General features: G+C 36.8%; 1 protein-coding gene and 1 pseudogene across 1 annotated transcript in view; one reads left to right on the plus strand and one right to left on the minus strand.

Moving 5' to 3' along the window:
• The window catches only part of LOC125090549 (phospholipid-transporting ATPase ABCA3-like), a 196,657-nt gene that overhangs the window by 88,704 nt on the left and 85,152 nt on the right, over positions 1-22,801 (plus strand). The window contains exons 16-17 of the mRNA XM_047713324.1: positions 849-999; positions 12,606-12,704. Of these exons, the coding sequence (XP_047569280.1) occupies positions 849-999; positions 12,606-12,704 (250 nt within the window). The remainder of the gene's footprint in view (positions 1-848; positions 1,000-12,605; positions 12,705-22,801) is intronic.
• LOC125090548 (cytochrome b-c1 complex subunit 7-like) lies at positions 22,102-22,435 on the minus strand (annotated as a pseudogene).

Consider the following 22,801-nt stretch of genomic DNA (forward strand, 5'->3'; position numbering starts at 1 on the left):
CCAAGTAAATAAACCAGACTATCTGATAAGATATATATATACATATATATCAGATACATATATATATACTTAAAAACCCAGTATTCACTTTTTTAATCTTAAGAAGAAACAAATGCAAATAGAATGACCATTTAAAAACATATATTTAAAAATAATGATGGTTTCCTCTAATTCCAGAAATAATTTCTCTGTATAGGGGAAACACTAAGTGTAACAGTTCCCTGATGTCTTTAAAGTCACTAGTCAAAAATCCTATTCTCAGGTTTCTTTCAACACTTATTATATCCCTTTTCTGATTTATTTTTTTTCTAACACAGTATATATTTTAACTTATTCCTCTTCATTATTATCTGCTTCCTTTGACTAGAAAGTAGCTCTTAAGAAGGCAGAATTTTAATATGCTTTGTTTGCTGCTCTATCCCTCAAGCCCAGTTAATGCCTGATATACGCTGAGCAACCAGTAATAATAAGTAAATATTTGTCAAAATTACAGTTTCAAGAGTAATAGGTAGCCAGATTATAGGGGACTTTCTTCATGCATCTTTCTTCATACATACATACATACATACTTTTTCATACATCTACTGTTTCAATAATAACTAAATTATTATTGTACACTAAGAAAATTATAGAGGGAGTTGATGTTTATACAATATCTTTGTTCTTGGAGTAGCATTTGAAAGTTTTAGATGTGAGCCTTCCTTGGGTCATAAAAAAGTATCTCATGACATTCCATGTCTTCTTTGTGGACCTAGGTAACTTGAACCATGAAGAGCCAAGTTTGGAATTACAAGGAGATCAAAAAGTATGAAAATGCTTCATGTGGTCTTTTAAATGATTTCTCTCAGGTGCTGGATATCGCATAGTCATGGAGAAGGAATCACATTGTGATGTTGAAAAGATCTCAGAAATAATTCACTCTTATATTCCAGAAGCCACTGTGGAAAACTTTACTGGAGCTGAACTATCATTTTTCCTATCCAAAGAATACATACAGAGGTAAAGAATCAAAGTTTTATATGGATGATTTGGGTGACCAGAAATCATTTTTAATTTTCTATGTTTAGCAAACTTAGTGAGTAATATTTTGCCAATAAGCCAGATGTCCAATTTCAGCTGTCTGTTGCTGACTAGATTTGAAAATTTTGTAGCTGAAGACTTCTCTCATTGAACAAAAGGATTTCCTCATAAGTTTAAGTTCACACAAAGCTTATTTGATTTTTTAAGTGTTTATTTAAATTCCAGTTAACATACAGTGTAGTATTAGTTTCAGGTATATAACATACTGATTCAACACTTATACCCAGTGCTTATCACAACAAGTGTACTCCTTAAACTCCATCACCTATTTAACCTGTCACTCTAACAATATCCCCTCTGGTAGCCATCAGTTTGCTTTCTATAGTTGAGTCCGTTTCTTGATTTGCCTCCTTTTTTTTTGCTCATTATTCATTTGTTTCTTTGTCTTTTAAATTCCACATATGCAAGGAATACAAAACATTAACTCCAAGGAATACATGCTCCCCTTCATGTTTATAGCAGCACTATCAACAATAGCCAAATTATGGAAATACCCCAATATCCACTGACAGATGAATGGATAAAGATGTGGTGAGAGGAGTTAAGATGGCAGAGGAGTAGTGGGACCCTAAGTTTGTCCCATCTTTCAAACACAACTAGATAGTTACATAATTCTGGACACCTGAGAAACCAATTAGAGATCTGAGAAAACAAATGTTGCAAATCTACAAGTAGAAAAGCAAACATCCTTTGGAAGGTAGAAGTTGCAGTGTGATGTAGCTGAGAATATGGTGCAGGGAAGAAAGCCTGCCTAATGAGGCTACCTCAAAGTTTTGCAAGCAGTAGAGTGTAGAATTGGAGCTTTTAGAAGTTTGCTATGATAAGGGATGTGCCTGGCTTAAAGGAGCTCAGGTAGTGAAGCAGGGTGGAATCCCAGGTGTGACAATGTGGTCTGAGGTTTCCTGGGGTAACAAGAAGAACAGATGGTGCCTGAGTGCCAGAGTTACCAAGCATAAGAGCATGGAAGCCAGCTGAGAACAGTGAGTCTAGGTGCCAGCTTTCTGCTCTGTGTTGCCGTAAACTGCAAACTGCTGTGCATTTCTGTGACTGCTTTCCTGAGATGGGTCCGGCAAAAGGCAGAAGCATGGCAAGACCTTCCTCAGGATGAAGAGAATGAAGAATGCAGGTTCACATGGGGGGAGTCCTTAAAGTTTAGAGTTTTGAAACTTGCATGCCTGAGATAAAAACCCTCAGTCACAGGCCAAGTGAACAGAGAGTTCTGATGGAAACTGGGGAGACAAGAGTGATTGCTTTTCCTTGAAGGCTCACTGAAGAGTTAGGGGTGGGGGGTATGAATTTTCAGCTCCATATTCACCATTTTTCTTTCTTTCTTCTTTTGGGATCTAGTTTATTATAACAAACACACCAAAACACACGCAGTATCCAGTTTTTTTTTCTTTCTCTTTATTCTTTTCTAGACAGAATGACAAGATGGAAAAATTTGTCCTAAAAGTAAGAACAGGGGATGCCTGGGTGGCTCAGTTGGTTAAGCTGCTGCCTTCGGCTCAGATCGTGATCCCAGGACCTTGCATTGGGCTCCTTGCTCAGCAGGGAGCCTGTGCCTCTCTGTGGATCTGCCTGCTGCTCTACCTGCTTGTGTTCTCCCCCTTCCTGACAAATAAATAAATCTTCAAAAAATAATAATAAAAGTAAGAACAGGAAGTAGTACAGCCAGGGATTTAATCAATATAGATATAAATAAAATGTCTGAACTAGAATTTAATGTGATTATGAAGATACTAGCTGAGTTGAAAAAAGCATAGAAGACACTGGGGAATCACTTACTATAGAGATAAAAGAACTAATATCTAGTCAGACTGAAATTAAAAATGCTATTACCAAGAAGCAGTTCCAAGTGGAGACCATAAAAACAAAATGAACAAATCAGAAGAGTGAATCAGTGATCTAGAAGACAAAATTATGGAAAATAAGGAAGCTGAAAAGAAGAAGGAAAGAAAACTATTAGATCATGAAGGTAGATTTAAAGAACTCGTGGGGGCGCCTGGGTGGCTCAGTGGGTTAAGCCGCTGCCTTCGGCTCAGGTCATGATCTCGGAGTCCTGGGATCGAGCCCCGCATCGGGCTCTCTGCTCTCTCGGGGAGCCTGCTTCCTCCTCTCTCTCTGCCTGCCTCTCTGCCTGCTTGTGATCTCTCTGTCAAATAAAAAAAAAAAATCTTTAAAGAACTCGGCAATTCCATGAAGTGAATATGAATATTATAGATGAAGAGTAGGAAAAGGGGCTGAAGGTTTATTTACCCAAGTTATAGCTGAGAATGTCCCTAATCTGGGGAAGGAAACAGGCATTCAACTCCAAGAGGCACAAAGTAAAATCAACAAAAATACATCAACACTTCAACATACTATAGTGAAAGTTGCAAATTACAAAGATAAAGAGAAAATCCTGAAAGCCGTTTGGACAAGAGGTCCTTAACGTACAATGGTAGACACATAAGGCTGCAGCAGACATGTCCACAGAGACCTGGCAGGCCAGAAAGGACTGGTATGATATTGTCAATGTACTAAACGGGGGGAAATATGCACCCAAGAATACTTTAGCCAGCAAGGCTCTCATTCAGAATAGAAGGAGAGAGAAAGGAATGTTGGAAAAGAAAACCAAAGCTGGAGGCATCACAATTCTAGACTTCAAGCTGTATTACAGAACACCAATCATCGAGACAGTATGGTACTGACACAAAACAGACACATAGAACAATAAAACAGAGAACTCAGAAATAGACCCTCAACTCTCTAGTCAACTAATCTTTGACAAAAAGTAAAGAAAACCCAATGGAAAAAAGACAGTTTCTTCAACAAATGGTGTTGAAAAAATTGGACAGCCACATGCAGAAGAATGAAACTGGACCACTTTCTTACACCAGACACAAAAATAAATTCAAAATGGAAATCAAAATCCTAGAGGAGAACACAGGTGGCTACCTCTTTGACCTCAGCTACAGTAACTTCTGGCATGACACATCTGGGAAGGCAAGGGAAACAAAAGCAAAAATGAACTATTGGGACCTCATCAAGATAAAAATCTTCTACACAGCAAAGGAAACAGTCAACAAAACTAAAAGACAACCTATGGAATGGGAGAAGATATTCACAAATATTACATAAAGAGCTAGTGTCCAAGCTCTATAAAGAACTTAACAAACTCAACATCCAAAAAACCAAATAATCCAGTCAAGAAATGGGCAGAAGACATGAACAAACATTTCTCCATAGAAGACATCCAGATTGTTAACAGACACATGAAAAAAATGCTCATGAAAAAAACCTATGCCCCAGCTATTGTACTATTAGGTATTTATCCAAAGGATAGAAACATAGTGATTCAAAGGGGTACCTGCTCCCCAATGTTTATAGCAGCAATGTCCACAATAGTCAAAATATGAAAAGAGTCCAGGTGTCCATTGACTGATGAATGGATAAAGAAAAGGTGAAAAGGTGGTTATGTGTGTGTGTGTGTGTGTGTGTGTGTGTGTATGTGTTTGTGCATAATGGAATACTGCTCAGCCATAAAAAGAATGAAATCTTGTCATTTCCAATGAGGTGGATGGAACTAGAGGTTATTATGCTAAGCAAAATAAGTTGGAGAAAGAAAAATACCATATCATTTCACTTACTTGTGAATTTTAAGATACAAAACATATGAACGTAGTGGGGAAACAAAAGAGCGGCAAACCAAGAAACACACTCTTAACTACAGAGAACAAACTGAGGGTTACTGGAGGAGAGGTGGGCAGGAGAATGGGTTAAATCGGTGATGGGTATTAAGGAGTGCACTTGTGATGAATGCTGAGTGTTGTACGTAAGTGATAAATCACTAAATCCTGCACATTAAACTAATATTATACCATATGTTAACTAATTGGAATATAAATAAAAATTTGAAGAATGAACAAAATTTATTGATTAATGAAAAAAAGATTGTATTTCTGTGGTGTTGGTTATTTCTCCTCTCTCATTTGTGATTCTATTTATTTGAGTCCCTTCTTTTTTCTTTTTGTTAAGTCTGGTGAGAGGTTTATCAATTTTATTAATTTTTTTCATAGAACCAGGAACGGTTTCATTGATCTATTATTTTTAGCTTCTGTATCATTTATTTCTGCTCTAAGCTTTATTATTTCCCTTCTTCTGCTGTCTTTAGGCTTGGTTTTTTTCTTTCTCTAACTCCTTTAGGTGTAAAGTTAGGTTGTTTATTTGAGATTGTTCTTGTTTCTTGATGTAAACTAGTATTGCTGTATACTTCCCACTTAGCACTGCTTTTGATGCACCCCAAAGGTTTTGGACCATCATGTTTTCATTTTCATGTACTTTTTATTTCTTATTTTATTTCATGGTTGACCCATTCATTGATTAGTAGCATGTTGTTTAAACTCCATGTATTTGTGCCCTGTCCAGATTATTTTTTCTTTTTTTTTTTGACTTCTAGTTTCATAGTGTTGTGGTGGAAAATATGCATGGTATGATTTTATCTTTTTGTATTTGTTGAGGCCTGTTTAGTGACCTAATATGTGAGTTATTCTGGAGAATGTTTCTTGTGCTCTTGAAAAGAATGTGTATTCTGTTTTAGGATAGAATGTTCTGAATATATCTGTTAAGTCCATCTGGGTCATTCAAAGCCCTTGTTTCCTTGGTTTATTTTCTGTTTAGATAATATGTCAATTGATGTAATTGGGGTGTTAAAGTCCCCTACTGTTAATGTATTATTTTTAATAGTTCCTTTATATGTATTATTAATCATTTATATATTTCTGTGCTCCCATGTTGGATACATAAATATTTACAATTATTATGTCTTCTTTGGGGATTGTCCCCTTTATGATTATATAGTGTGCTTCTTTGTATCTTGTTATGGTCTTTGTTTTAAAGTCAAGTTATCTGATATAAGTATTATTTTTTTTAAAGATTTTATTTATTGGTTGATTGATTGATTTGACAGACAGAGATCACAAGTAGGCAGAGAGGCAGGCAGAGAGAGAGGAGCAAGCAGGCTCCCTGCCAAGTGAGCAGAGAGCCTGATGCGGGGCTCGATCCCAGGATCCTGGGATCATGACCTGAGCCAAATGCAGAGGCTTTAACCCACTGAGCCACCCAGGCGCCCCTGATATAAGTATTATTTTTAAAAAATTTTTATTAACATATAATGTACGATTAGCCCCAGGGGTACACATCTATGAATCGCCAGGTTTACACACTTCACAGCACTCAGCATAGCACATACCTTCCCCAATGTCCATAACCCAACCACCCTCTCCCTATCCACCTAACCCAGCAACCCTCAGTTTGTTTTCTGAGATTAAGAGTCACTTATGGTTTGTCTCCCTCCTGATCCCATCCTGTTTCAATTATTCTTTTCTTACCCCCAAAAACCTCCACATTGCCTCTCAACTTCCTCACATCAGGGAGCTATGATAGTTGTCATTCTCTAATTGACTTATTTCACTAAGCATAACCCCCTCTAGTTCCATCCACATTGTCGCAAATGGCAAGATTTCATTTCTTTTGATGGCTGCATAGTATTCCATTATACACACACACACACACACACACACACACACACACACACACATCTTCTTGATCCATTCATCTGTTGATGGACATCTAGATTCTTTCCATAGTTTGGCTATTGTGGACATTGCTGCTATAAACATTCAGCTGCACGTGCCCCTTCAGATCACTACATTCGTATCTTTAGGGTAAATACCCAGTAGTGCAATTCCTGGGTCATAGGGTAGCTCTATTTTCAACTATTTGAGGAGCCTCCATGCTGTTTTCCAGAGTGGTTGCACCAGCTTGCAGTGTAGGAGGGTTCCCCTTTCTCCGCATCCTTGCTAGCATCTATCATTTCCTGACTTGTTAATGTTAGCCATTCTGACTGGCATAAGGTGGTATATTTGTGGTTTTGATTTGTATTTCCCTGATGCCAAGTGATGTGGAGCACTTTTTCATGTGTCTGTTGGCCATCTGGATGTCTTCTTTGCAGAAATGTCTGTTCATGTCCTCTGCCCATTTCTTGATTGGATTATTTGTTCTTTGGGTATTGAGTTTGATAAGTTCTTTATAGATTTTTGGATACTAGCCCTTTATCTGATATGTCGTTTGCAAATATCTTCTCCCATTCTATCAGTTGTCTTTTGGTTTTGTTGATTGTTTCCTTGGCTGTGCAAAAGCTTTTGATCTTGATGACGTCCCAATAGTTGATTTTTGCCCTGCTTCCCTTGCCTTGGGTGAGGTTTCTAGGAAGAAGTTGCTGCAGCTGAGTTTGAAGAGGTTGTTGTCTGTGTTCTCCTCAACGATTTGGATGGATCCCTTTCTCACAATGAGGTCTTTCATCCATTTGAAGTCTATTTTTGTGTGTGGTGTAAGAAAATGGTCTAGTTTTATTTTTCTACATGTGGCTGTCCAATTTTCCCAACACCATTTGTTGAAGAGACTGTCTTTTTTCCATTGAGCATTCTTTCCTGCTTTGTCAAAGGTTAGCTGACATAGAGTTAATGGTCCATTTCTGGGCTGTCTATTCTGTTCCATTGATCTATGTGTCTGTTTTTGTGCCAGTACCATACTGTCTTGATGATGACAGCTTTGTAATAGAGCCGGAAGTCTGGAATTGTGATGCCACCAACTTTGGCTTTCTTTTTGAATATTCCTTTGGCTATTCGAGGTCAGAAATTTTCTGGTTTTATATAAATTTTAGGATTGTTTGTTCTATTTCTATGAAAAAAATGGATGGGATTTTGATAGGGATTGCATTAAATGTGTAGGTTGCTTTAGGTAGAATAGACATTTTCACAATATTTGTTCTTCCAATCCATGAGTATGGAACATTTTCCTTCACTTTGTGTCTTCCTCAGTTTCTTTCATGAGGACTTTATAGTTTTCTGAATACAGATTCTTTGCCTCTTTAGTTAGGTTTATTCCTAGGTATCTTATGGTTTCGGATACAGTTGTAATGGGATTGACTCCTTAATTTCTCTGTCTTCTGTCTTGCTGTTGGTATAGAAATGCAACTGATTTCTGCACATTGATTGTATAACCTGACACTTTAACTGAATTCCTATATGAGTTCTAGCAGTTTTGGATGGACTCTTTTGGGCTTTCCACATAAAGTATCATATCAGCAGCAAAGAGTGAGAGTTTGACTTCTTCTTTGCCAATTCAGATGCCTTTTATTTCTTTTTGTTGTCTCATTGATGAGGCTAGGACTTCGAGTACTATGTTGAATAGCAGTGGTGACAGTAGACAGCCCTGCCGTGTTCCTGACCTTAGGGGAAAAGCTCTCAGTGTTTCCCCATTGAGAATGATATTCGCTGTGGGTTTTTCATAGATGGCTTTGATGATATTGAGGAATCTACCCTCTATGCCTACACTGTGGAGAGTTTTGATCAGGAAGCGATGCTTGCTTTGTCAAATGCTTTTTCAGCATCTATTGAGAGTAACATATGGTTCTTGTTCTTTCTTTTATTAATGTATTGTATCACATTGATTGATTTGCAGATGTTGAACCAACCTTGCAGCCTCAGAATAAATCCCACTTGGTTGTTGTGAATAATACTTTTAATGACTTGTTGGATCCTATTGGCTAGTATTTTGGTGAGAATTTTTGCATCCATCTTCATCAGGAATATTGATCTGTAATTCTATTTGATGGGTTCTTTGGTTTTGGGATGCAGGTAATGCTGACCTCATAAAATGAGTTTGGAGGTTTTCCTTCCATTTCTATTTTTTGGAACAGTTTTAGGAGAGTATGTATTAATTCTTCTTTAAATGTTTGGTAGAATTCCCCTGGGAAGCTGTCTGGCCCAGGGCTCTTGTTTGTTGGGAGATTTTTGATGCCTGCTTCAATCTCCTGACTGGTTAATGGGTCTTTTCAGGTTTTCTGTTTCTTCCTGGTTCAGCTCTGGTATTTTATATGTCTCTAGGAATGCATCCATTTCTTCCCAGATTGTCAAATTTGCTGGCGTATAGTTGCTCAAAATATGTTCTTTTTTTTTAAGATTTTATTTATTTATTTGACAGGCAGAGATTACAAGTAGGCAGAGAGGCAGGCAGAGAGAGAGAGGAGGAAGCAGGCTCCCCGCTGAGCAGAAAGCCCGAAGCGGGGCTCGATCCCAGGACTCTGGGACCATGACCTGAGCTGAAGCAGAGGCTTTAACCCACTGAGCCACCCAGGCACCCCAAAATATGTTCTTATAATTGTTTGTATTTCTTTGGTGTTTGTTGTGATCTCTCCTCTTTCATTCATAATTTTATTTATTTGAGTCCTTCTCTTTTCTTTTTGATAAGTTTGGCCAGGGGTTTATCAATCGTATTCATTCTTTCAAAGAACCAGCTCCTCCTTTCATTGATTGTTCTACTGTTCTTTTGGTTTCTATTTCATTCATTGCTTTCAGCTCTGATCTTTATTATTTCTCTTCTGCTGAATTTGGGCTTTCTTTGTGTTCTTCCTCCAGCTGCTTTAGGTGTAGGGTTAGGTTGTGTACTTGAGACCTTTCTTGTTTCTTGAGAAAGGCTGTATCACTATATATTTTCCTCTCAGGACCACCTTTGCTGTGTCCCACTGTGTCCCACATATTTTGAACAGTTGTGTTTTCATTTTCATTTGTTTCCAGGAATTTTTTCAATTCTTCTTTAATTTCCTGGTTGGCCCATTCATTCTTCAGTAGGATGCTCTTTAGCCTCCATGTATTTGAGTTCTTTCCAACTTTCCTCTTGTGATTGAGTTCTAGTTTCAGAGCATTGTGGTCTCAAAATATGCAGGGAATGATCCCAAACTTTTGATACCGGTTGAGACCTGATCTGTGACCCAGGATGTGATCTATTCTGGAGAATGTTCCATGTGCACTAGAGAAGACTGTGTATTCTGTTGCTTTGGGATGGAATGTTCTGAATATATCTGTGATGTCCATCTGGTCCAGTGTGTCTTTTAAGACCTTTATTTCCTTGTTGATCTTTTGCTTGGATGCTCTGTCCATTTCAGTGATAGGGGTGTTAAAGTCCCCTACTATCCCTACTATTATTGTATTATTGTCAATGTGTTTCTTTGATTTTGTTATTAATTGGTTTATATAGTTGGCTGCTCCCGTGTTAGGGGCATAGATATTTAAAATGGTTAGATCTTCTTATTGGACAGACCCTTTGAGTATGATATAGTGTCCTTCCCCATCTCTTATTATAGTCTTTGGCTTAAGATCAAATTTATCTGATATAAGGATTGCCACCTCAGCTTTCCTTTGATGTCCATTAGCATGGTAAATTGTTTTCCACCCCCTCACTTTAAATCTGGAGGTGTCTTTGGGTCTAAAATGAGTTTCTTGTAGACTGCATATTGATGGGTTTTATTTTTCTATCCATTCTCATACCTTATGTCTTTTGATTGAGACATTTAGCCCATTTACACTCAGGGTAACTATTGAAAGATACAAATTTAGTGCCATTCAATTGCCTATAAGGTGACTTACTGTATACTGTCCTTGTTGCTTTCTGATCTACTACTTTTAGGCATTCTCTTTGCTTAGAGGACCCCTTTCAATATTTCCTGTAGGGCTGGTTTGATGTTTGCAAATTCTTTTAATTTTTATTTGCCCTGGAAGCTTTTTATCTCTCCTTCTATTTTCAGTGATAGCCTAGCTGGATACAGTATTCTTGTATCCAGCTAGGACACAAGAATATCCTTTTATCTTGTCCTTTCTGGCCTGCTAGGTCTCTGTAGATAGGTCTGCTTCCAATCTAATATTTCTACAATTGTATTTTACAGACCTCTTGTCCTGAGCTGTTTTCAGGATTTTTCTCTTTGTCACTGAGACCTGTAAGTTTTACTGTTAAATGACAAGGTGTGGACCTAATTTTATTGATTTTGAGGGGGGTTCTCTGTGCCTCCTGGATTTTGATGCTTGCTCCTTTTGCCAAATTAGGGAAATTCTCTGCTGTAATTTGCTCCAATATACCTTCTGCCCCTCTCTTCTTCTTGGATCCCAATTATTCTAATATTGTTTCATCTTATGGTATCATTTATCTCTTGAATTCTCCCTTCATAGTCCAGAAGTTGTTTGTCTCTCTTTTGCTCAGTTTCTTTATTCTCCATAATTTGGTCTTCTATATCACTAATTCTCTCTTCTGCCTCATTTTTGAGTAAAAGAAGTAGGAGACTCCATTTTTTATTGCACCTCATTAATAGCTTTTTTTATTTCAACTTGGTTAGACTTTAGTTCTTTTATTTCTCCAGAAAGGGATTTTATTTCTCCAGAAAGGGATTCTCTAATATCTTCCATACTTTTTTCAAGCCCAGCTAGCACATTGATAATCATCATTCTGAACTCTAGTTCTGACATATTACTAATGTCTGTATTGATTAAACCCCTAGCCATTGGTACTGCCTCTTGGTCTTTTTTTGTGGTGAGCTTTTCTGCCTCATCATTTTATCCAGATAAGAACAGATGAATGAGGGAACAAGATACTAAAAAGGTAGCAATGACTCCATAAAAATATACACTAACCAAATCAGAAGAGACCCAAAACCAGGGGGAGAAGAAAGTGGAAAAAAAAGAAAAATTATATATGTATATATATACCTCTATCTATATAGATAGATAGATAGATAAATAGATAGATAGATAGATGTTAGACCAGTGAATAGAACAAGTGGCTGACTCTTGATTTCGGCTCAGGTAATGATCACAGGGTCCTGGGGTGAGCCCTGTGTAGGGAAGCAGGGAGTCTGTTTCTCTCCCTCTCCCTCTGCCTCCTACCCCCCTGCTCACTCTTCTCTCTCTCTCTCTCTCTCTCTCTCTCAAATAAATAAATAAATCTTTTTTTTTAAAGGTTAAACATAGACTTACCATATGATTCAGCAATTCCACTTCTAGGTATATACCAACAAAAATTGAAAGTAAGAACTTGAACAGGTGTTTGCACACCATTGCTCATAACAGCATTATTCATAAAATCCAAATGATAAAATATACCCAAATGTCCCACAAATAAATGGATAAGCCACATGTTGTATTATCCATACAATGATTATTATTCAGCCTTAAAAAGGAATGAATTCTTATACATTCTACAAGAGATTTGAATTAGAAAGAATTATGCTAAGTGAAATAAGTCAGCCACAAAAGGATTCCATTTTATAGGATACACTTAGGAAAACTCAAATTGACAGAAAGTAAAAGTGAAGCTTAAGGAAGGAATAGAAAATTACTGTTTAATGGGTACAGAATTTTAGTCTAGGATCTTAGGATAGATAGTTCTGGAAATGGATGGTGGTAATGGTTGCGAATGTGCTTAATGCTGCTTGAATTGATGAAATAATACATGTAATGTTTCTTATATTTTTCACAATAAAAACTTTTAAGAGAACAATAGGGAGGAATACATTTGGAAATAAAATTAAATATTAACTGAAAGTGTTCATATATTTTAAAAATTCAATTTGCTAGAATATAAAATGAACAACAGCAGAAAAGAAAATGTATCTAGACTAGTGCTAGTTCCTTCTTCTCTTCTTCCTCTCCTTTCAGGTTTGAAGCTCTGATTAATGACCTAGAAAAAAACCAAAAAGAGCTGGGCATTGCCAACTTTGGTGCTTCAATCACTACCATGGAAGAAGTCTTCAATAAGTGAGTGATAATGACCTTTAAAAAAAATAACAAGTTTCCACCCCTAAATTGTCAGTTGTAGAGCAAACTCCACCCTCTTCTTATTGGAATGAAATAATCACAGTTACGGATTTTTTCAACTATGTTACTATTTTATGTTAATGCATTTATATATATTCAGCTGAGAGTAAAGATTTTGGGCTTGGGCCTTGATACATGTGTCTTTGTGGTAGATGTTTAAGAGTTAGTCAAGAAAAAGAATATCTATGTTGTCATAGGAAAAGTACTAGTTCAACTTGAAATCTATACTAGAAATTACTTAAAATCTTTAACCTAACCATGTTTTCATAATTTGTTTAATTGATGCATGATTTGTTTGGTTTCTTGCACTGTAAAAAAAAAAAGAAAAGTTCAAAATGAATATGTCAAGGGAGTTCAGGCTGTCACTAGGCAAAATAGGCTGACTATCTTTCAAAAGATTTCCCAAAATGTCCTTTTTCTGGTAAGGTTATGACAGAGCTATGTCTAAACTTCGTTCTCTCAGGCTCAGTGTTTTAATATTGTCAGTGTCTCAGAATTGACTTGGTGTAATTTATTCACATGATTTAGGTTTGCAGAAAACTTTTATAAATTAAAATGCCACTTGATTTATGATAAATAAGTTATAATAAGCAAAATTTATAATAAGAAATTGCCTGTTGGCTATTCAAGCAAATGTTCTTTTGTCTATTCTAGGCAAGCTACATAGGGAGAAAAGTTATAGTGAGAAACTTCCTTTGTGAATACAGCTAGAACAAACTCCTTAAGGACAGAGACCAAGTTTGTTTTGTTCGCTGACAATACTTGATGCCACAAATGGTGTCACAAAATAGATACTCAAAATAGTTCTCAGATGAATGAATGAATCAATCAATACTATTTAAAGCCATTAACTGCACAATAGGTGCTTTACCTACCACTGCGAACTACAGTTTAAAAACCATAGGCCAACACCATGGTATCTGGGTTGTCTTTCTATTTAGGGCCTCTGTCCATTTTTTTTCTTTCAAATCTTTATTTAAATTTTAATTAACATATAGTGCAATATTGGTTTCTGGAATAGAATTCAGTGGTTCATCACTTACATACAACACCCAGTGCTTATAACAAGTGCCCTCTTTAAAACCCACACCCATCTACCCTATCCCCCACCCACCTCCCTCTATCAGCCCTCAGTTTGTTCTCTATCCTTAAGAGTCTTTTATTGTTTATTTTCCTGCCTCTTTTTCCTTTCCCCTCCCCCTCCCAAATATTCATCTGTTTTGTTTCTTAAATTCCACATATGAATGAAGTCATATGCTATTTGTCTTTCTCTGACTGACTTACTTTACTTAGCATAATACACTCTAGCTCCATCCACATTGAAAATGGCAAGGTTTCATTCTTTTTGATGGCTGGGTAGTATTCCATTGTGTATTTATACCACATCATCTCCATCCATTCATCAGTCGAGGACATTTGGGCTCTTTCCATAGTTTATTGTTGATAATGCTGCTGTGAACATTGGGGTTCATGTGCCCTTCTGAATCTGTATTTGTATATCTTTTGTGTAAATACCTAGTAGTGCAATAGCTAAATCATAGGGTATTTCTATTTTTAAGGAACCTCCATACTGTTGTCCAGAGTGGCTACACCAGTTTGCCTCCCCACCTAAAGGAAAGAGGGTTCCATTTTCTTCACATCCTCACCAGCATCTGTTGTTTCCTGTATTGTTAATTTTAGCCATTTCGATAGGTGTGATGTGGTATCTCATCATGGCTTTGATTTGTATTTTCCCAATGATGAGTGTTGTTGAGCATTTTTTCATGTGTTTTCCATCTGGATGTCTTTTTGGAAAAGTGTCTATTCATGTCTTCTGCCCACTTCTTGAATTGATTATTTGCTTTTGGGGTGGTGAGTTTGATATATTCTTTATAGATTTTAGATACTAACCCTTTATCAGGTATGAATTTGCAAATATCTTCTCCCATTCTGTAGGCTGCCTATTAGTTTTGTTGATTGTTTCCTTTGCTGTGCAGAAGCTTTTTACCTTGATGAAGTCCCAGTACTTTTGTTTCCATTTCTCAGCCACAGCCAAGGTCAAAGAGGTTGCCGCCTGTATTTTCCTCTCGTATTTTGATAGTTTCTTGTCTCCCATTTAGGTCTTTATCCATTTTGAATTTATTTTTGTATGCGGTGTAAGAAAGTGGTCCAGTTTCATTTTTCTGCATGTGACTGTCCAGTTTTCCCATTACCATTTGTTGAAGAGACTGTCTTTTGTCCACTGGATATTCTTTCCTGCTTTGTCAAAGATTGGTTGACCATATAGTCATATGGGTCCATTTATGACTTTTCTATTCTGTTCCATTGGTCTATATGTCTGTTTTTGTGCCAGTATCATACTGTGTTGATGACTACAGTTTTAAAATATAGCTTGAAATCTGGAGTCATGATGCCTCCAGTTTTGTTTTTCTTTTTCACAATCATTTTAACTCTTTGGGCTCTTTTCTGTTTCCATGCAAATTTTAGGGTGGTTTGTTCTAGCTCTCTGAGACATGCTGGTGGCATTTTGATAGAGATTGCATTAAATGTGTATATTGCTTTGGGTAGTATAGATGTTTTAACAGTGTTTGTTCCTCCAATCCATGAGTATGGAATGCTTTTCCATTTCTTTGTGTCCTCTTCAATTTCTTTCACAAGTGTTCCATAGTTTTCAGAGTACAGATCTTTTACTTCTTTTGTTAGGCTTATTCCTAAGTATCTTATTCAGTTTAGTGCAGTTGTAAACAGGATTTTCTTGTTTTCTTTTTTCCTGCCTCATTATTGGTGTATAGAAATGCAACAGATTTCCATGTATTGACTTTATATCCTGGACTTTATTGAATTTGTGTATTAGTTCTAGCAATTTTTTGGTGGGGTCTTTTAGGTTTTCTACATAGAGTATCATGACGCTAGCTGTAGGTCTTTCATATATGGCCTTTGTGATGTTGAGGTACATTCTTTCTATCTCTACTTTGTTGAGGGTTTTTATCAAGAATGGATACTGTATTTTGTCAAATGCTTTTTCTGCATCTTTTGAGAGGCTCATTTGATTCTTATCCTTTCTTGTATTAATGTGTTGTAACGGGTTGATTGATTGTGAATATTGAACAAGCCCTGCTACAAATCTGATTCATATTCCCTTATAGGCCAAGGACTTTTTTTTCCCCATGCTGCTTTCAGGATTCTTTCCTTATCTGTGTATTTGTGAATTTGACTATGATATGCCTTGGTGATGGCCATATTTTGTTGAATTTAATGGGAGTTCTCTGTACTTCTTGGATTTTGAGGTCTGCGTCCTTCCCCAGATTAGGGAAGTTGTCAGCTATAATTTTCTCAAGTTAACCTTCTCCCCCTTTTTCTCACTTTTCATCTTCTGGGACACCTATGATGTGAATGTTATTCCATTTTAATAAGTCTCTGAGTTCCTGAAGTCTACTTTCATAATCCATTACCTTTGTTTCCTCTCTTCTTTTGAACTTCATTTTTTCATAGTTATATCTTCTATAATACTGATTCATTCCTCTGATTCATCCATCCTTGTTGTTATGGCATCCATTTGGGTTTGTATTTTTAATTTAGGCTTGACTGGATTTTAGCTCCTTTATCTCTGTAATAAAGGATTCTATGGTGTCTTCTATGCTTTTGAAAGTCCATCTAGTATCCTTATAATTGTTCTTTTAAAATCTATTTCAGACATCTTACTTATATCTGTATTGATTAAATCTCTAGCCATCACATCTTCCTGGTCTTTCTTTAGGGGTGAATTCCTCCATCTTGTCATTTTGGAGGTCAGAAAGAAAGAAAGAAAAGAAAAAATTTTTAATTAAAAATAAATAAATAAAAGAAGCTAGGTATGTTTTGGTCTGCTTGTTGAGACAATCTTGAGAAAAAAAAAGAAAGAAAAAATAAAAATTAAAAAATAACAAAAAATACAATAAAACAAAATTTAAAAATTTAAAAAACAAAAATTTAAATTTTAAAAATTTAAAAAACAAAAATTTAAAATTTAAAAATTGTTCAGAAAACAAACAAAAACCCAAAAGAAGCTAGATCCTGTTTCCCACAAAACTGAAGCTTTGTCACATTCTATAATCAATAATGTTGGTGCATGGAGAGGTTTGTGCTAGTCTTCTGGGTGAGGGGTCTGCTGCTCCAATTCTTTGGTGGATTTGTCCTAGTGGAGATGCACCAGGAGGGCTCAGCAGGGTGCAGCTTGGTATAGCAGCTCCATTGTCCACTTGGTGACGCTGTTAAGCAAACTGAGGTTGATCATTGCTGGTGGAAGAGGTTATAAAATGGCTTCTCCCCCCAAAATAAATAAATAGATGGATAATAGATAGATAGATGATAGATAGATAGATAGATAGATAGATAGATAGATAGATAAATGGCTTTGTCCAGCTTTCTTGTCTCCCCAGCGGGAAGTTCTGCCCACAACTCTTCAGGAAGCCCTCAGAGATGTGCAAAGAGTCACCCTTCCTGTGTCAGATCCCTGCCTTCACCCTGTCCTTGACTGAGCTGTCCGCCTGCCAAGTGGTACAGTACTCCTGTGTTTTATCTCAGGGACTGCTCTGTTTCAAAACCCCACACTTCAGAAACCCCCTCCACAAGGATGGTGCTGATCCTCTCAGGGAGGGCCTCCCTCCAGTACTAGTTTGTCTGAGAAAACAGTCTGTGGTAAATTTTAACACACAGCCAGGTTTTGCTACCCTCAACTGGTGTCTTGTTCCTTTACTGGTGAATCCCACAGCTCAGTGGCACCCACAGGAGACATTGCCCATGCAGAGGCCATATCAACTCTACCAAATGCGCTCCAACCAGGGGAATCGCTTCTCCCTGTGCAACTCAGAGGATCCTCAGACCGGGCTGGGGCTCACCCTGCTTTCCCGCAGGAGGACCACCAGGCACAACCCTGGTTATGGCGCTGACCTCCCAAGCTTCAGACTGCATCCTGTGCTGTTTTTAAAAACTGGTGGTATTGGGGCGCCTGGGTGGCTCAGTGGGTTAAAGCCTCTGCCTTCAGCTCAGGTCATGATCCCAGGGTCCTGGGATCGAGCCCCACATTGGGCTCTCTGCTCAGCAGGGAGCCTGCTTCCTCCTCTCTCTGACTGTCTCTCTGCCTGCTTGTAATCTCTGTCTGTCAAATAAATAAATAAAATCTTTAAAAAAAAAACTGGTGGTATTGAAGCCCTCTCCTTTTTCCCATTCACTGGTTTTAGGGAACACCTTTCTTGTGCAGTCTCCTGTGTGTTTTCAGTCTTGTCTTTTTTTTCCCTTCATTCTTTATCTCTCTCAGTCTCTCCTGCTACTACCTCCCTTATCAGGGCTCCCTCCCCTGTGCAGCGCCCATGGTTCTTTTCTCCCATGAATCAATTCTTCACAGTTCCTATCTTCCACCAGTTGTTTTTACTGTTTACAGAGGTGCAACTTTGTTTTCTGAGACTTCCAATCGATTTCTTGGGTGTCCAGAATTATTTAATATTCATCTAGCTGTGTTCAAGGGAGGAGGCAAGCTTTGGGTCCCCCTCTCCTCCACCATCTTAACCCTGGGCCCTCCTCATTTTTAATAGGATTACTTTGTTTCCTTGGTGTTGATTTGTTTAAGTTCTTTATATATTTTGGGTATTAAACCCTTATCAGACAAAACATTTGCAATTATCTTCTCCCATTCAGTAGGTTGCCTTTTTTGTTTTATTGATTGTTTCCTTTGCTGTACAGAGGTTTTTATTTTGGTTTGTCCCAATAGTTTATTTTTGCTTTGTTTCCCTTACCAGAGGAGACATATCTAGAAAAATGTTCCCAAGACTGATGTCACAGAGATTACTGCCTATATTTTCTTCTAGCAGTTTTACAGTTTCTGGTCTTACATTTAGGTCTTTAATGCATTTTGAGTTTATTTTTGTTTATGGTCTAAGAAAGTGGTCCAGTTTCATTCTTTTACATGTAGCTGTCTAGTTTTCCCAGCACCATTATTCAAGAGACTGTCTTTTCCCCATTGTATATTCTTGCTTCCTTTGTCATAGATGAATTGACCATATGAGAGTGGGTTTATTTCTAAGCTTTCTATTCAGTTCTGTTCTATTCCATTGACCTACATGTCTGTTTTTGTGACAGTACTGTACTGTCTTGATTACTACAACTTTTTAGTATATTATGAAATCTAGTATTATGATACCTCCAGCTTTGTTCTTCTTTCTCAAGATTGCTTTTGCTATCTGGGGTCTCTTGTGGTTCCATACAAATTTTAGGATTATTTGTCCTAGTTTTGTGGAAAATGTCATTGGTATTTTGGTAGGGATTTCATTGAAACTGTAGGTTGCTTTGGTTAGTATTGACATTTTAATAATATTAATTCTTCCAGTCTGTGAGCATGGAATACCTTTCCATTTGTTTGCATCCTCCTTAATTTTTTTCTTCTTTTATTTTTTTTATTATGTTCAATTAACCAACAGTACATCTTTGGTTTTTGATGTAGTATTTTATACCTTTCAGAGTACAGGTCTTTCACCTCCTTGGTTAAGTTTATTTCTATGTATTTTATTACTTTGGGTGGAATCATAAGTATGAATCATAATCATGGGATTGTTTTCTTAATTTCTCTTTCTGCTACCTCATTATTAGTGTAAGGGATATACATAGATCTGTCATATACAGATTTCTGTATATTAATTTTGTATCCTCTGACTTTACTGAATTCATTTATCAGTTCTAATAGTTTTTTGGTGCAGTCTTTAGGGTTTGCTATATATAGTGTTAGGTTATCTGCAAATAATGGAAGTTTAAGACTTCCTTACCAATTTGGATGCCTTTTATTTTTTTTGTTCTCTGACTGATGCAGCTAGAACTGCTAGTCCTATGTTGAATAAAAGTAGTGAGAATGAACTTCCTTGTCTTGTTCTTGATCTTAAAGGAAAAGCTGTCCATTTTTCACTATTGATTATAATGTTAACTCTGAGTTTTTCATAAATGGCCTTTATGATGTTGAGCAATGTTCCCTCTAAACCCACTTTGTTGAGATTTTTTATTGTGAAATCATGTTGTATTTTTTCAAATGCTTTTTCTGCATCTATTGACATGATCATGTGGTTTTTATTCTCTCTGTTATTAATGTAATGTGTCACATTGATGTGCAAATATTGAACCACACTTGCATCTCTGGAAAAAATCTTTCTTGATTGTGAAGAATGATTTTTCAAATGTATTGTTGTATTTGGTTTTCTAATATTTTGTTGAGGGTTTTTTCACCTATGTTCATCAGAGATATTGGGCTATACTTTTCTTTTTTTGTAGTGTCTTTCTCTGATGCTGGTATCAGGGTAATGTTGGCCTCATAAAATGAATTTGGGAGTTTTCTGTTCTCTTCTGTTTTTTGGAATAACTTGAAAAGAATAGGTGTTAACCCTTCTTTAAATGTTCGGCATAATTCACCTGTAAAGCCATCTTTTGCTTATTAAGGGTTTTTTGATAACTTACTCAACTTCATTACTAGTAATCTCTCAGTTCAAATGTTTATTTCTTCCTGATTCAGCTTTAGAAGATTATGTTTTTAGGAATTTATCTAGAAATTCTTATAGGTTGTCCTGTTTATTGGCATATGGTTTTCAAGGTATTCTCATATGCTTTGTATTTCTATGATGTCAGTTGTTGTTGAGTCTAGGTAAAGATTTATCACTTTTCAAAGAATCCGCTTCTGGTTTCATTAATCTTTTCCATTTCTTTTAGTCTCTATTTCATTTATTTCTGCTCTAATGTTTATTATTTTTTTCTACTAGCTTTGCACTTCAATCTTATTTTTGTAGCTTTCTTAGATACAACGTTAGGTTATTTATTTGAGATTTTCTTCTTTCTTGAGGTAGACGTGTAATGCTATACACTTCCTTCTTGGAACTGCTTTTGCTGTTCACAAAGATTTTGGACTGTTGTGTATTCATTTTTTTTTTGTCTCCATGTATGTTTAAATTTTCCCTTTGATTTCCTGTTTGGCCCATTCATCATTTAGTAGCATGTTGTTTACCCTCCTTTTATTTGTGTTCTTTCCAGATTTTTTCTTGTGATTGATTTCTAATTTCATGCCATTTTGATCAGAGAAGATGCTTGATATGATTTCAGTTTCTTAACTTTATCAGGATTTGATTTATGGCCTAATATGTGATCTGTTCTGGATAATGTTCCATGTGCTTTTAAAAAGAATATGTATTCTATTGTTTGGGGATGGAATATTCTGTATATATCTGTTAGGTCCATCTGATCTAATGTGTAATTCAAAGCCACTGTTTCCTTGTTGCTTTTCTGCCTAGATGATCTATCTACCCATTGATGTGAATGGGATATTAAAGTTCCCTAGAATTATTGTATTACTGTCCATTTCTCACTTTATGTCTATTAATAATTGTTTTATGTATTTAGATGCTTCTATAATGGGTATATAAATATTTTAATCACAATAGACATTTATTTAAAGTAATACATTTGTAGCTCAAATAGTTCCAAATTGTATGAGTCAGGTTTATCCAACTTATTTTTTTAACTTTATTTTTTTTCAGTGTTCCAAGATTCATTATTTATGCATCACACCCACTGTTCAATGCAATATGTGCCCTCCTTAATACCCACCACCAGGCTCACCCAACCCTCTACCCTCTTTCCCTCCAAAACCCTCAGTTTGTTTCTCAGAGTCCACAGTCTCTCTTGGTTTGTCTCCCCCTATGATTTGCCCAACTCACTTCTCCTCCCCTCCTCCCAATGTCCTCCATGTTATTCCTTATGCTCCACAAGTAAGTGAAACCATATGATAATGGACTCTCTCCATTTGACTTATTTCACTCAGCATAATCTCCTCCAGTCCTGTCCATGTTGATACAAAAGTGGGTACTCATCCTTTCTGATGGAGGCATAATATTCCATTGTATATATGGACCATATCTTCTTTATCCATTCGTCTGTTGAAGGGCATCTTGACTCTTTCTACAGTTTGGCGACAGTGGCCATTGCTGCTATGAACACTGGGGTACAGATGGCCCTTCTTTGCACTACATCTGTATCTTAGTGGTAAATACCCAGTAGTGCAATTGCAGGGTCTTAGGGAAGCTCTATTTTTAATTTCTTGAGGAATCTCCACACTGTTCTCCAAAGTGGCTGCACCAACTTGCATTCCCACCAACAGTGTAAGAGGGTTCCCCTTTCTCCACATCCTCTCCAACACTTGTTGTTTCCTGTATTGTTAATTTTGGCCATTCTAACTGGCATAAGGTGGTATCTTGATGTGGTTTTGATTTGAATCTCCCTGATGGCTAATAGGTTTATCCAACTTATTAAATATATTTGAGGACAGCTACAACCACAGATTTCAATTCCATGATTATTTCTTTGCCCATTCTTCTCTCTCTTTTCTTTCCCAAATAACTCTTTCAGATATGGATCAAGGTAGACTTTGTCTTCCTCATATTTTGTCCAATGCTTTTTAGGCAAGATACTCCGCTTCATGGTCAGGTCCATTATTCTCTTAATGTGAAACATCCTGTCATTATAAAGTTCCCAGGAAGGCTTATTAAGGTGTCTTTCATATCATCATTCTCGTATATTGTATCATCTTACATTGACACCTGTTTATTGAACCCTGCAGCATTGTAAAACCATTTTTTAATATCCTCCAGCCCCTGGCTTGATGCTACTATAGCAGGACTGCACACCATTTTGACCTGAAATTGCAAGGTGCATAGATATTTACAACTGTTATATTCTCTTGTCACATGCTTCCCTTTATTATTATGTAGTCCTCTTCTTTATCTTTTGCTACAGCCTATTTCAAAATCAATGATGTCTGATATAAGTACTACAATTCTGGTTTACTTTTTCTTCCACTTAACGTGTTAGATGTTTTTCTAGCCCTTCACTTTCAGTCTGTACATGTCTTTAGGTCTGAAGTGAGTCTCGTATAGGCAGCATATAGATCTATTCAGTCACCCTTTGTCTTTTTATTGGAGCATTTACTCCATTTAATTTAAAGTAACTATTTGGGGACGCCTGGGTGGCTCAGTTGGTTAAGCAGCTGCCTTCGG

Source organism: Lutra lutra, chromosome 18 (assembly GCF_902655055.1).
Source record: "Lutra lutra chromosome 18, mLutLut1.2, whole genome shotgun sequence".
In the NCBI taxonomy this organism is placed as follows: Eukaryota; Metazoa; Chordata; class Mammalia; order Carnivora; family Mustelidae; genus Lutra; species Lutra lutra.